Source organism: Zootoca vivipara, chromosome 10, assembly GCF_963506605.1.
Source record: "Zootoca vivipara chromosome 10, rZooViv1.1, whole genome shotgun sequence".
NCBI classification, from domain to species: domain Eukaryota; kingdom Metazoa; phylum Chordata; class Lepidosauria; order Squamata; family Lacertidae; genus Zootoca; species Zootoca vivipara.
In genome coordinates, this window is record NC_083285.1 from 13,176,125 (window position 1) to 13,191,033 (window position 14,909).

The window sequence follows — 14,909 nt, forward strand, 5'->3', positions numbered from 1 at the left end:
AGGCTAGGCTGAGAGGCAGTGACTGGCCCAAGGTCACCCAGTGAGCTCACCTCAGTTGAGCGGGGATTTGGATCCTGGTTCCCAGGTCCTAGTCTGACACACGAACCACATTTAATTTAATTTCAGTGTTTTTAAATATCATTTAACCATGTAGTTTCTCAGTGATGTACAATGAGGTTACAGAAGGGGTGCAGTAGGAGTAAAATCAGTTGACATGAACCATAATATCAGAAAAGCTTACTTAAGATGGCTGCTGAAATAGAGTCTTCATCAAATGCCAGAATAACAGGAATGCGACCTGTCTGATCTCTGTCTGGAGTTAGCTCCACAAAGCTTGGTCCACAGTACTGTAATCATACCTCCTGGTAGAGATGAGCCATGCATCTGGACCATGGAGGACCCAGGTGATGGGGATTTTAAGTATTTGGTTATATAGCCCCACCCCCCACCCCAAACTGGAAAATGTAAATCTGGTAATGCTGCATCTCATGGCGAAAGGGCAGGTGAAGCCACATCTGTTTCATTACTTAAACTTGATAAATAGAGGAAATAGGTTTAAATTTAAAAAAGAGCATTGTTGCATCTTTAAATAATAACAAATCTTGGCCTGCATCTATTGGTGCTTTTATCAGGCAACAACTGATTTACAGTAAATGACTGCATTACAGCGACCCGGAAGGAGCTGGAAAAGGGGATGGGGTGTGCTTATACGTACTCCACCATTGCACACAATGACCCAGAACGCAACCTCCACACAAATCAGGTGTTGCCTGTATAGTCTTTTCATTTCCTCCTAATATGTTCCACAGGGTCCCCCAATTTCTCTTAACAGATTTTCCAAAGGGTGGGATGAGTTGGTGAAATTAAGCTTCCCCTGTGTTCACGGATTCCTCTGCTAGACCAAGTGCCCTTCTGCAGCTGAAAGGACTTTTTCCATTTGCATAAGGGCAGTATTGGATGCAACCCCTTGTGCCTTGTGGATGTCTTGGAACACAGACATGCTTCTCAGAGCATCTGCTTGCTACTGTCAAATTACAATTTTAGCAGGGTGGGCGTGTGTATCATCTTGCTGCCCTGGGCTCTTGTGGAGGAAGGTGTGGCATGTAAATCTAACAATTATTATAATACAAAAAATTGTAATGTCATTAATTTCTATTGACATATAAACAATGAGGTTTAAATGTGTGTGTCCCCCCTTTTTAGGAATAAAGGGAAATCAGCACATTCTTTAATTAGCTGCAAATTAGGTGGCTGGGATAAAGAGAAGCAATTTTGTCTTCAAGTGCCAGGAACATGTCAGGAGAGTTCTGCAGCATCCCTCGCATCAACTGTGGTCTGTAAAGGGACTCCATCAGGTAAATACAGTATAAGAAAAAGTATATAATATAATAGAAAAAATATAAGCAAAAGGCGCCCCCCCCATTTGATGTGGGGAGCGGTCATTCTGTGTAATTAGAATACAGTAGTGTAATTTGTTTACTTCCATAGAAGTTCAGCCTGTGGATCAAAACAATATTGGAGACAATGACAACTCTGCTAGCAGACAACCTGAGAAACAAGAAAAAGAGCAAAAAGAAAGTGGAGAAGAGAAAACAGCAGAACCCATCAAGGCTATCTCTCTGCCTTCTGGGAGAAAGATTTCTATAGTAGTTACATGCACTGCAAAGTAAGTATGTGTTCTTTATCTTGCCGTTTTAAAATGTTACAAAATAACAGAAAATTATGGGCTTTGGCATTGGTGGACAGAAAGCTAAAAGATACTGTAGTCAGATGGAATTGCAGTCCAGTGTGCAATTTTAGTAATGCAAATCCCTAGGTATGACACAACTTTGGTCTAGCTAAATACCTGTTTTTGACTTCAAAAGATCTGGTTGTCTTAAGAACAGATAATATATTCAACATTTATGCTTTCATATTCCTCCGCCTCACCAGAGGTTTGGCTAGCAGCAGTGAAGGTTGCCTGCAGTGTGGAAAGGAATTGCCTAATTAGCAATTGATCTCATCAGGGAAGTAGCTGTCACCCAAGAGGGAATTCTAGCTCTCTGGAGTACGCACCAATTATTCAGAACAACATTTGAATCTGTCCTAGCTTATATGCAAGGGGATCTGTCTTGGCATGAAATGTCTTACTGTTCAACCAGTTTGATCCATTAAGGTGATGTTTGAAAGAATTTGTAATCAAAGGTTCTGATTTAAAGTAGCCAGAGACATTGGGCATGGCTCTCTGAATTCTTAGGTTATGGCACCAGAACAGCTGAGTTAGTGGCAAAGCAAAGAGGGTGATGAGTATAGAAACTCACTTAATGAGAATAAGAGCAAAATAGGCTGGACAAATGATCAGAGTAGCAGCAGATAATAAAAGATAATAAGTTGCACTTGTGGATGTAATAGGGACAGGTATTCTCCAGAACAGCTGCTATTTGCGTTTTCTTATACAGTACACTCGGCTAAGTTCATTGAAAGAGAAAGAGAGAGTGCTTTCTGTTTCAGTCACTGGAACCTGTTTCACTGTCATGTCTGATGATGACTAGCCCTAATTTTGCACCTTCCAGGTCCAACAGTTTGCAGTCAAGAATGAAAAGTTGACTGTCTCATTCACAGCTTTGCCCCATACATCTCTGTACACACCATTTTCATCATTCACTCCTGTGTTCTCCTTCCAACCTCAAGCTCTGCTGTCCACCAAAGAAGCGGAAAACTGCTCAGATACTCTTTGTTTGGTTCCCTTGTTCGCATGCATGGCACAGAGTAAAATACAACTTTTCTATAGGCTTTGTCTCATTTAGTTTTTTTAATGAAAGTTTTGCCTTGCTTTTGTGCCTTTAAAGGAACCCTGGCCGCTGCAGAGACCTCTTGTTGCTCTGCTTTTCTGACTGTGTTATCGGTCGCTACGTTGAAGCAACTATAGAAACAGAAGAGGAGTCGTTAATAGCTGCCACCCAGCCTTTTTCCCAACGAAAACGTCAAATCACTTTCGACTCTCATAGCGACAGGGCAACAATAGTTTTACCAGACTTGAAAAGGTACTGCCAAGTACACCATGATAATCTGCTTTAAGCAAGCCTTTAGATTTTTAAATTGAAAAATAATAATAATTGGGTGGGGTTATTGTTGTATAATAATTCTGTAATTTAAAGTTGTACTGGCAGCCATGTGAACTACAGTATGACAGTAATGGGGCAAAGTGAGCAGGCCAGCAGAGCAAGGGAGACCTTCCCATGTTCCCTCTGTTGTCGTCATCACTGCTGCCTCTTGCATGTATTCACAACAGCAAGGCAAGCCCGGAGTCCAAGCAAGTGGGCAGCCCCCAGACACATGGGCAGGTGGTCTGGCTGAGCAAACTGGCTAGCAGGAACCATAGAATTGTAGAGCTGGAAAGGACCCTGAGGGTCATCTAGTCCAACCCCCTGCATTGCAGGGATTTTTTTGCCCAAAGTGGGCCTCGAACACACAGCCCTGAGATTACGATCCTCATGCTCTACCAACTGAGCCATTCCAACGGTTAACTAGAGTCTCAGGAAAGCCTTCACACACTCCCCATCATTTTCGCCACCCCTTAGTCCACTGCAGTCAAAAGGAAGCATGCATTTCAGAATACACACTTTCTTCTTTTAGCAGCATGGGGCAGAGGGGGGAAAGACACTCTCCTCTTCCTTTCCCACTATGTGAGTGGCTGCAACGGGGTTCTTGGAATTGGGGTGAGCTGGAGGAGATGGGGGGCTGTAGGGGATAGGGGGTTGAAGAAAGTGTGAAGGGGTTGGCAAGCAGCACGTGCAGAGGCAGCATCCTGAAGTATATACATAAAATCTTAAAGTCTCATTGACTTCATTACCTGATAGATCCCTGTTCCTTGTGGCCATTAGCTTAGCTTGGCAAGCTGAGAAAATTGAGGCTGGAGCTTGTAGTAGAGAAGATAATGTCCTTTACTTTTGTGGGCCAGTTCATTTACGGTTTTCAAGATAAAACCAGCACCTTGAAATGTGGCTGGGAGTGGACAGCAACAAATCTTCAATCTCCATTAAAAAAAATTAATGACCGAGAATTGATTAGATAAATACAATGGGATTTTTAATATTCCTGTGACCTAATCTTTATTCTAAAACCTAATCTTTATTCTAAACTACAATAAAAGGATACTAATTAGGGTGTTTATTCTAGCTGTCCATTTCTTCAGGAAACTGCATCTGTCAGTTTTATCCATTTTACCACTCTTGAGTTGTTTAATTTTCTATCCTTCCCCATGGGAAGAGAAGCAGTTTCTCAAACAACTGTTGTTCCCACTTAAGTTGAATTTTAGAAAAGGACCACCAGACATGTTGCAAATCCATATAAAACAGCACTGCACATGATATAGATCTGTATTAGCAACAGATTTCCCAATATTTAAATGTATTTGCTCTGACATACTATGTTCAATCTTCAAAGGGCCATGTGCCTTCCAGAGCAAATGATTGTGGTTGGAATATGAAGGGGAAGTCATATTGGGCTAGTGGAAGTCCTTGTGGTAATGACCAAGATAGCTCTTTAACATGGATGTTGCATGTTTACTGATAAGGTCTACGGGAACCAACTAATCTAAAATGTTTAAAATTTTAAATCTAGCAGTTCAGCTGGCTGATCAGTGCCTTGCATTTTGTCAAGTCATTCTCTAGTCCAGGCATCCCCAAACTTCGGCCCTCCAGATGTTTTGGACTACAATTCCCATCTTCATATTAGCTAGGAATCATGGGAGTTGTAGGCCAAAACATCTGGAGGGCCACAGTTTGGGGATGCCTGCTCTAGTCCCTATGCATTTTGTGGCTGATACAAGTTTTCTTAATTTGCTAAATGAAATCCCATCCTAACTGGCCAACTTGCAATATGTAAGAATTGATTTGGTATCCTGATGTTAAACTGCTGTTTATTAACTTCTGATACCTTAGACTCTCAAGGAGACAACTACCAAGTTTCCTTCCCCAGTACCCTATTCCAGATAGATTAAGAAAATGTGTGGAAAAGAAAATGGACATACTGATTTTTCAACCAAGTCTTGGAGAGGTAGGATGATATTGCTGTAGCATAGATAACATACATAGCTCAGAGGCAGCTGAAGGGTGGGCTATACTTGCCTATAAATACGTGTTTTCGTTGTGTTCTTAGTTTCTCCAAGCTTTATTCATTTCAGTGGAGGGGTTTTGGGGAAGGGGGATGTTTGTTGCTATTGTTAAACAATATTGAGCCAGAAATCCTTGCTGATCTACGGCAAATCACCCAGAGATATAACAGTAGATCAGATCGACTTTCTGTCCACCCCAGCATTAAATGACCAGCTTGCCCCCATTTGTTACATGGTGGACATCTTAAACTTGTTGTGCCCAGTCAGTACTTAGCTGTTGGAGGGCCTTGGATTCTCTATAAATACTGCCTTGACTTCCATGATGAACGGAAGGGGATATAGATCTACTGTACTAAACAAAGACTTTCAGAAGTGCTTGCAGATGAATTGATGTGCGTTGTGACTTCCTCAAAAGCAATGTTTTCTTGCATTAAGTTCACAGCTCCACAGCCCTTCATTGGTATTTGAGGGCTCTCATGGTTCTGTAACATACATATAAAGGATATGATAAAGCTTCTTTCTTTTCAGGCCCTGACTCTAGCTAATTATAAAGCCAAATTTTCTGCTCTGCTGTGGCTGGAGGAAATCTATGAAGAGATGGAAATCAAAGAATTATCTATGTGTGGAGTCACCTTGGAAAAGAATGCAAATTTGTTGGTACTTCGGGTTCCAGGAGTTACAGAGGGCCGCCCTTCTTTATGTATAGGTGTGGAATTTTCTATTGTCTTAAACACAGTGTTAATATTGCTCTGTCAGCAGAACACTGATCTGAACAGCATTAAGTGGTCCTGCCAATACCTTTTGGCAGGGCTCAGACCTAGTAAAATACTTGTGTTTCTTATACTGTATCGTTTTTAACCAAAAACCTACAGAGAATATACATATAAACATAAACCCTTTTTAATTTTAAAGTGCATCTTTCATCAGAGATCTCAGATATGTATTGCCTATCTGTTTTCATTTATTTCCCAATAAGACAGAAAAATTCAGAAACAGCAGGATAAGTAGGGTATATAAAGCTCTATAGCAGTGTCCTTAAAGTCCTGACAAATACCTGGTTTTTTAAATCACAAATCATAATAATTTTTCATAAAGATGTTGTTTCACAATAGCACTATGCTGATCATTCTCAGTAATCTTTTCTTTCAGTCTCCTGTGTACAGGATAGCCACCTAATTGCTATAATTTGTACAGGACCAATGAAATGATTTATATCTTCTAATTCAGGTGACAGAGTAATATTGAAGACCCAAGATTATTCAGAGCCCATAGTCCACTACATTGCATTTGTCACTGAGGTAAGCTTCCCATATCTTTTGCTCTTTTTGGCTTTTGTCCTGTTTTGTTTTTTAACAGCGGTGCCCTATCCATGTTTACTAAGAAGTAAGTGGGACCTACACCCAGGTGAGCATTCATAGCATGACAGCCTAAGATTTTGAAAGGAAACTAAGTGCAAGAAATACTTTGTTACTGGTATTCCTTGGAATTATTTTACGGTATATCTAAGTTCTTAGATTTGTTCAGTGCTTCTAATCTGAATTTCAACAGTTAAATGCAATTTCTGTTAAAACATTTTTCTTAGAAGCTTAAAAGTTACTGTTCACATAGAACACCCTCCCATCAGATGTCAAGGAGACGAGTAACTATATAACTTTTAGAAGACATCTGAAGGTAGCCCTGTATATGGAAGTTTTTAATGTTATTACGTTTTTATATATGTTGGAAGCCACCCGGAGTGGCTGGGACAACCCAGTCAGATGGGTGGGGTACAAATAATTCATTATCATTATTATTATTATTATTATCATCATCATCATACCATGTTAAGAGTTCTGTCAGTGCTACAACATAATAAATACTTGTTTGTGATCTTTTTCCTTTCTGTATACAGATTCATGATGAAGAAGTTACTCTGAAGCTTAACCCAGAGTTCGAACAGGCATATAATTCTGAACCTATGGATGTGGAATTTACTGTTAGCAGGTATGCTTTTTCTTGAAATTGTATTTCAATTTATTATGAAGCAAAAGGGAACACATTCTTCATGCAACTTAGGAAAGGCTGAATAATACATTTCAGAGTCAGTTTTTCATAGTTGTTAATGTGCATTGGCTTAACAGAACAACTAGCTTATGAAAGTACTATTTTCTTTGTGTAAATATTGCAGCAGCCCTAAAGTATATTAGGTATTGTCACAGTGGCGCTGGTGGCTACTCTAGAGTAACGACTCCTCACAGCTCTGCATTTTATCCTTTTATTTAGTGCAGTCTATTTACAGTGCTGAAACAGTGCTATGTACATGTTGTTAGTCGGGTGCAGAACCTCCGAATGGAGATTCCCGCGTTTTCCTCCAGCAAAGTAGCCTGGGGATACTAAATCTCTGCCCATGACATTTCCTGCGCAATTCCGGGGTCGCTGGGGTCGGTCTTCTTCCCGCGGCTTCCCTGCTTCCCCCTTCCGTTCCCAAGCGGCGCCTTGGCTCAGCTACCTTGCCCGAGCCCTGGCTCCTACTTCCTGATTCCTCACTAGAGACATCCCCCTCCCCGCTCCCACTTGCGCTTGGGGAAGAGCTTGTGGATAAGATGGGAGGCGGCTGTCTATAACTTCTGTCCCTCACAGGTATGTTACGTATGTTGATTATGGATACTATTGTAGTCTCTTACTAGTAATCTGATCTGTTGACAGGACCACCAGCCGAAGATGCCATTTTGCAGTAGAACAAGCCATACATTTAGGAGAAAAAGGTGGGATATTTGTCACATATCAGATCAGTTTTTCTACATTACCATACGCCACTACTGATGTGTCTCGGGGCAGTTTTTTGGTGTAGAACTGGAGTTGAGGTTTGAAGTTGCAAGTCTTTGTGCCCACAGGGGAATAACTAATGCACTTTGGAGAGAGTGTTACTGTTTGAATTTTTGCTGACTTTGTAACTTTGATTCCCCCCTGTCCCCGTGGGCTACTTCAGCTGAAAAAGGGTTAGGCTGAGGGAAGACACTACTGTATTGAAATTCTGGTCCTTAAAAGACTGCAAGTATAAATAATGTTGAGATCTTCTACTGTCAGTTTCTATTAAAGCAATTCAGTGGATCAAATTCTTATTCAGAATTATATACCATTCCCATTTCCCTCTCCTTCCTGTTCCTTCCCAAGTTTTATTTCCAGATCGTGTCACTGTGCAATCTCCACAAGTTGTCAAGCAGTGGCGTGATTCAGAATGTCTTTCCGATGCACAAAAGCAAAACATCACAGAAGAAGATGAGGTATGCCTTTGCCATCCATTTATTATCCGCTTTACAATAAGCTATTTACTACCAAATGGTGTGGCAGTCTGTAAAGTTCATGTATAAGAGAACCTAATTTTGTTCCTTTGCCACTATAAATAGCCTACTTGCCAACATTTTATACTTGGATATTAACGTCAGAATGTCATTTGGGATGTTCCATACAGTAGTTTGTTTTCTGTCTTGAAAATGCAAACCGAAGTTCTGAAATTAATAACTCATACATGTTTTTCTCCATAGCAATTTCACATCTTCACCATCTATGCCTTCTGCCCTTTGTAATGCCTCCGTTATAGTTTTCCCTATAGATGAGTACTAAAGAGATGACCTGCCAGAGGAAACTGATGCAGATTCCTCTTATGCTAGAGCAGCCATAGGGAACCTCCGGCCCCCAGACCAGACCAGTAGTCTGACCTATGAAGCTGTCAGGTGTGGGGTGGGTAAGGCCACAGCTGCAAGGGAATATTCAAGAGTGTTAGTGTGCACTTCCAGTTGCTCCTCTGCAAGCAGGGGTTGCACTCCACACTTCTTAAATTTTGGTGCAAGTGCCACTGGGATCTGCTCCCAAGTGGAACCAATCCCTGTCACAAGGGGGAGGGTTGAATTTAAATTAAGCCCCACCCACCTATCAAAGTGGGGGTCCAGCCTACCAAGCAGATCCTTTTCCCTACCCCTTCATTTCAGCGGGCTTTTTGCATTGTTGCATCCAAGTATGCCAAACACTCTTCTGTAAACATTGCTCGAACGGGTTGGCAGAGTTGATGTGCTATACTCCTAAATTCCTGGTGGGAAAAATATTCAAACCAGAGAAACCTGGAGTTTGGCTGCATGTTTGCATAGCTCTTTTGAATAGCTGCATGACTAAGCTGGGTAGCTGCATGCCCTGTCTGGCCTCTACAGCTCACTGATCTCTCTGGGGAATTTCTATTAAATCTTTATTGGCTTTTTCAGGCCCTGTTTTACTCCTTCCATCATAAACTTTAAATTTTGCTTACCAGAATGGAAAAGGCCCAGAGTAGCTGTACCTGGAGGTTAAGCATGGACATCTTCTCCCTCTTCCAAATTAAGCAACTAATCTCTCTCTTCTTCCCAATGTGTTTAGTTAAGTCAGGGACAGCATGAGGAGAAAAGTGCATTGTCTTCTCTCTTCACATTTTAAGAATGCTTTTCCAAACATTTTTCAAATGTTTTTCCGAGCAGTGTTGTATATGCAAACTGTTTGAAGTCTCTTTGGAATGTACACATGAATAAGCTGTGCCTGAAATTATTAAGTCATGACTTGCATTAGCAATTATCAAATCTAAAATTTGAACAGATGCCACTATTTTTTTAAATACTGTATATTTAAATACTGTTGATCTTCTCTTTTGCTACTTGCAGGATAAGAGGGTACAAAATGGCAATGAAAGAAGGATGCCAAAAGACGAGGCAGCTGTCATTTCTGACGTGGTGACTGTTGCCACACAAACAAGTTAGTACAGTGGTACCTCGGGTTACAGACACTTCAAGTTACAGACGCTTCGGGTTACAGACTCCACTAACCCAGAAATAGTACCTCACGTTAAGAACTTTGCTTCAGGATGAGAACAGAAATTGTGCGGTGGCGGCAGTGGGAGGCCCCATTAGCTAAAGTAGTACCTCAGGTTAAGAACAGTTTCAGGTTAAGAACGGACCTCCAGAACAATTTGTTCTTAACCCCAGGTACCACTGTATAAGCTTAATGCATGGTTTATTTCTGCTTAATATAAAGTGGTTTGGTGGACCTGCTGTATTTTAGGGTAAACTTTCTATATTTGGCTGGTGTTTTTAGATATATTTGTTTCTTTAAGAATATTATAAATAATAGAAAAACGTTTAAATACTGACTTTTAAAAATTATTTGCAAGCCAAAGAAAAACACTTTTTAATATACACAATTTTGAATGTAGTTAATGGAACTTCAATATCCAGTAGAAGAAAGTGTGACTTCTTCAATCCCATGCTGAATGAGCATCAGAAACTAGCAGTGAAAAGGATTCTAAGTGGTGAATGTCGTCCAACTCCTTACATTCTCTTTGGACCACCAGGAACTGGTAAAACTGTCACAGTGATTGAAGCAATTTTGCAGGTAACAGTTAGCAACAATATATTTGGGTTTCGACACTTTTAGCTTTGTCAACTACAGTCGTACCTTGGAAGTCGAATGGAATACGTTTGCCTTCCAAAATATTCAGTGCGGCTTTTTATTGGCTGCAGGAAGCTCCTGCAGCCAATTGGAATCCCTGTCGGACATTCGGCTTCCAAAAATAGTCCGCAAACCAGAACAGTCACTGATTTGCAGCGTTTAGGGGCCAAAACATCTGAGAACTAAGCAGTTTGAAAACCAAGATACGACTGTAATTTGTGTAACAATGAATTAGCTTTGAGGTGCATTTCTATTGCTTGAGAAGGTAGAAAGAGAAAACCAAGGCATTGACTGCAATAGAGTTCTACCACAAGTAATTTCTGATTTGCGGACAGAATGACCTGCCCTGTCTACACTGTAATCATCTGGGTGTGAGACTCAGCACAGTGATGTTGCTCTGATGTAATGAAGGGGTGCAACTAAATGTGTTTCAGAATGGAAACCTTTTATGGCGGATCAATATAAAAAGGGGAAACCCTAATTTGATGCGTAGCCAGTATTCTCACGCCATGGTAACCCATAGTTAGTGGTTTGCTTTGGATGTAGAGATTGTTTGTGCTTTGTATCTCCCCTAGCACAAGTGTGAACAGTAAACTACAAAGCAAACCACAATTCCCAGGTTGGACACAACGCAACGCTAAGCCCAAAGATCATGTTTTGTTGCTCATACTATGGGAGGAATGAAGCAGGCACCATATATGCATTCACAGTGAACCATTAACTGTGGTTTACCATGACATGTGAATGCAGCTGTAATTGGTAGATAATGGAGGTATTTTGAAGGCAGCATTATACCTATCTTAGTCTCTTTTCAAGAAGATTTCATAATAACACGTGAATTTTGGAACTTGAGTGAATAGGGGGAAATCACTATTACAAATGTTGGTCTTTGTTTATTAAATGGCAGATGACATGAATAAATAAAAAAATAGCAAAAAAAATCTGTTCAGTATTTTTAACAATTTGTGATTTTTTAAAATTAAAACTTTAGATACATTACACCTTACCAGACAGCCGAATACTGGTCTGCGCGCCATCAAACAGTGCATCAGATCTAGTTTGTTCACGACTTCATGACAGCAACTTGTTAAAGCCAGGAGTTATGGTCAGAGTTAACGCTTCCAGCAGAAATGAAGAGGTAATTTTTATTTTAAAGCTTGATGTGCCCCATGTGACTTCATTGTATCTTAATTGGATTATGAGGTAGATCATGCACTTAAAACAGGCATCCCCAAACTTCGGCCCTCCAGATGTTTTGGACTACAATTCCCATCATCCCTGACCACTGGTCCTCTTAGCTAGGGATCATGGGAGTTGTAGGCCAAAACATCTGGAGGGCCACAGTTTGGGGATGCTGGACTTAAAAGCTCAGCATTGGCTATATACAATAAGTTTGCTTAGTACTGCATTGGCTATATACAATAAGTTTGTTTAGTTCATTGCTGTTTTTCTCCCTTTATTTGTACTGAGCAGTACTTAGGAACATAGAAAGCTGCCTTATATGGAGTCAAGACATTTGGTCCCATGTAGTTCAGAATTGTTGACTTGCAGTCAGTAAAACTTCCCAGAAAGAAAAACAAGTTATTGGCATCTTTTCCCCCAGTCTTTAAAATTATGCTTTGGTTTTGGCGTATGGTAAGGCCACAACTTACACAGGGGTTAGCTTCCAGGGATTGCACCTAAAGCCAAAATTGCATATAGTCAAAACCCATTGAGTGCAACTGCAGGTAGGATCGCCAAAGTCATTTTTCATGGAACCTTACCCCCCTTTAAAGATTTTTTTTTGCCACTCAAATAAAAGTGAATGCTCACAAGTTAAATGTACGTAAGTTGCAGGCTTACTGTAGTGCCTTCTGTGTACATGAGCTATACGCTGTACATTAACCCTGTGATAAAAATACTTAATGCAGAATTACTGGCTTGTGTTGATAGACTCTCAGTGATGTGATAAAGCTTTACAGCAAAGATGGAGAAGACATTTGGAAAGCATCTCGATTCAGGATCATTATAGTGACATGCAGCAGTGCAGGAATGTTCTACCAAATAGGAATAAGGTATTGCAAATCCATGTTTTTGTGAAACATTCAGAACAAGACAGGGATGTAAAGATGCCCCCAAGGTAGTCACCTGAACCAAAAAAATGAGGAAATTCAAAAACATCCCATCATTCTGTGGTCTTTATTCATAATGTGTTTCACAGTAGAAGCTGAGTCATTGAATATTTTAACATGTCGTTTTAACTATCAAAAAATTCCATGAAACTCACTGAGTGACCTTGTCACCCACTGCTTCTACTGGCAAAAGTTTTCCCATCTCTTCTTCATGAATGAAAGAGGAGGAGAGGGGAGCACATGAGCTCCACGGATTGTAAATGAGCAAAAGAAAGGATTGCACAAGCCTCAAGTCTTGCAAAGTTCGTTCACATATCAGCATGTTAGGTGATTATGTATGTTCACTTTATTGTAACGTATGTGAAGCAGCCCCAAGGCCGCCTGTTTAAACTTGTACAAATTGATAATCAAAGGCTTTAACTGGATTGAAACACTATTCATTCACAAGTATATTATTTCTGGTTTTTTAAATAATTGCTTTGGTACCACCACAGGGTGGCAGAACATGCAACAAGACAGCAATTTCAACTTTTGTTCTATTAACTCTAGGCTTGGACACTTTACACATGCCTTTGTGGATGAAGCAGGACAGGCCAGTGAACCAGAAACCCTCATTCCACTGGGGCTGATTTCAGAAGTCAGTGGGCAGGTGTGTACGTTACTACCGCCTTGGTTGGGTTGAGCCTCTTTCCTTTCCTTTGAGAGTTGTGAAATAAATTTTCTAGAAAGAAGAAAATACTAAATTTTTGGAAGATCTTGTCATATGCTGCTGGTGCATATGATATTAAGGATGTGCTTCTACAAAAGCACTCGCTGCATGCAACTACTTCATTTCTTCCTTTGCCCAAGCTGCAAAACCTGATTGTGACTTCCAGGCTCATTTGCTGGCAAAAACAGAAGCCAAACAGGAGCAAAGGGGATGCGTGAATCTCATGCTTCTTAAGACAAGATTTGATAGTGTGAACATGGTCTAAATGACAATGTATTTGATTTTTAATTGTCATGTTGTTGCAATATTGTAGTTATCAAACACTGTTAAGCCTTAGTAAGGTAATAGGCCACATGGTCACAAATTAATGTTCATGTCTAATTCCAGCATCTCCAGCTAAAAAAAGAAAAGGAAGAGAGGAATTCTTGAGAAGGGCTGGGAAAGATATTGGCCTGAGGTTCCGGTTTCCGCCGGCAGGAATGGCGGACCTGTTTTCCATCCCTCTGACCTTCGTGAGGAATTTGGCGGTTGCTAGGGGAGTAAATGGCAACCCCCTACCCTCTCCGGGGGTTACGGAGAGGGGCCGCTGGCCCGCGATGCCCCCAGACCCACTCCGACTGTTTATGGAGTGGGGGGAGCTTGGGCTGAAAAGCACTTACGAGGGCCAGGACTCCCGGACGCTAATCTGCATGGCGGGGATTTCCATGGTTAAAGAAGATAATTAGGCTTAAAACTATGGACATACTTCAGAAGGAGGGGAAGAAGCGCTGTTTACTGCTGAGAAATTTATGCTGCTGAGGGAGAGGAGTCAAAGGCTGTATATCATCTGGAAGAAGGATTGATGGGGACGGAGCGATAAGGGAATTGAGTTTTTTTTTATTTTTCTTCATACTTCGTACCTTCCCAGACGCGATGTCCTGGCTTGTTTGGAGTGAAAGAGAAGCAAAAGACTGTGTGAGTTGAACTTTATAAACTGTTGTTACTGAGCATATTTTTTAAAGATGTGGAGTTGCCGATGAGAAAAGCCCCCCCCCCTAGTCGGACGGAAGGAGTCCTGGACGCGTTCGGAGGATTTATGAGCTGTGACGCACTTTGAATTGGAGCAGCGACCTGAAGCTAAGTTCAGCTATAGGGCAAGGAGATCCATTAATTTACCAAGAGTTTATGGTTTGATGTTTGGGTCTTCTGCCTGGAAAAGCTGTAAATTCTATAAAGATCGTTAATCTTCATGGCTATGAGAGAAAACGAAAGTGATTTGAGTTTTTTAAGATGGCGCTGCTTCGTGTTGAGAGTCGACGCAACAGGGAGCTCCAGACCAAGAAGATTTATGGGGAGGCTGGACTGATTAACCCACACAGGAGAAAGAACATTTGTGAAACCTTGTTTGATATTTATCTCAGCAGCTGGGAAACAATCGGTTGAAAGTGGAAAACATCTATGTGACTGTAAGGGGAAGATCTGGATTATTATGAACTTGGAGGACGATTTGAACTTTAGAAAAAAGACGGCAGTGGACGGTTGCGAGGAATCCCCAATTTCTTAAAGC

At 41.0% G+C, this 14,909-nt stretch overlaps 1 protein-coding gene across 1 annotated transcript in view; it reads left to right on the top strand.

Moving 5' to 3' along the window:
- MOV10L1 (Mov10 like RNA helicase 1) overlaps positions 1-14,909 on the top strand; it is a 41,247-nt gene that overhangs the window by 15,059 nt on the left and 11,279 nt on the right. The window contains exons 7-20 of the mRNA XM_060279556.1: positions 1,204-1,355; positions 1,489-1,666; positions 2,829-3,023; positions 4,923-5,037; positions 5,624-5,801; positions 6,323-6,393; positions 6,987-7,078; positions 7,781-7,839; positions 8,249-8,358; positions 9,760-9,850; positions 10,308-10,486; positions 11,535-11,681; positions 12,476-12,597; positions 13,204-13,303. Coding sequence (XP_060135539.1) covers positions 1,204-1,355; positions 1,489-1,666; positions 2,829-3,023; positions 4,923-5,037; positions 5,624-5,801; positions 6,323-6,393; positions 6,987-7,078; positions 7,781-7,839; positions 8,249-8,358; positions 9,760-9,850; positions 10,308-10,486; positions 11,535-11,681; positions 12,476-12,597; positions 13,204-13,303 — 1,789 coding nt within the window. The remainder of the gene's footprint in view (positions 1-1,203; positions 1,356-1,488; positions 1,667-2,828; positions 3,024-4,922; positions 5,038-5,623; positions 5,802-6,322; positions 6,394-6,986; positions 7,079-7,780; positions 7,840-8,248; positions 8,359-9,759; positions 9,851-10,307; positions 10,487-11,534; positions 11,682-12,475; positions 12,598-13,203; positions 13,304-14,909) is intronic.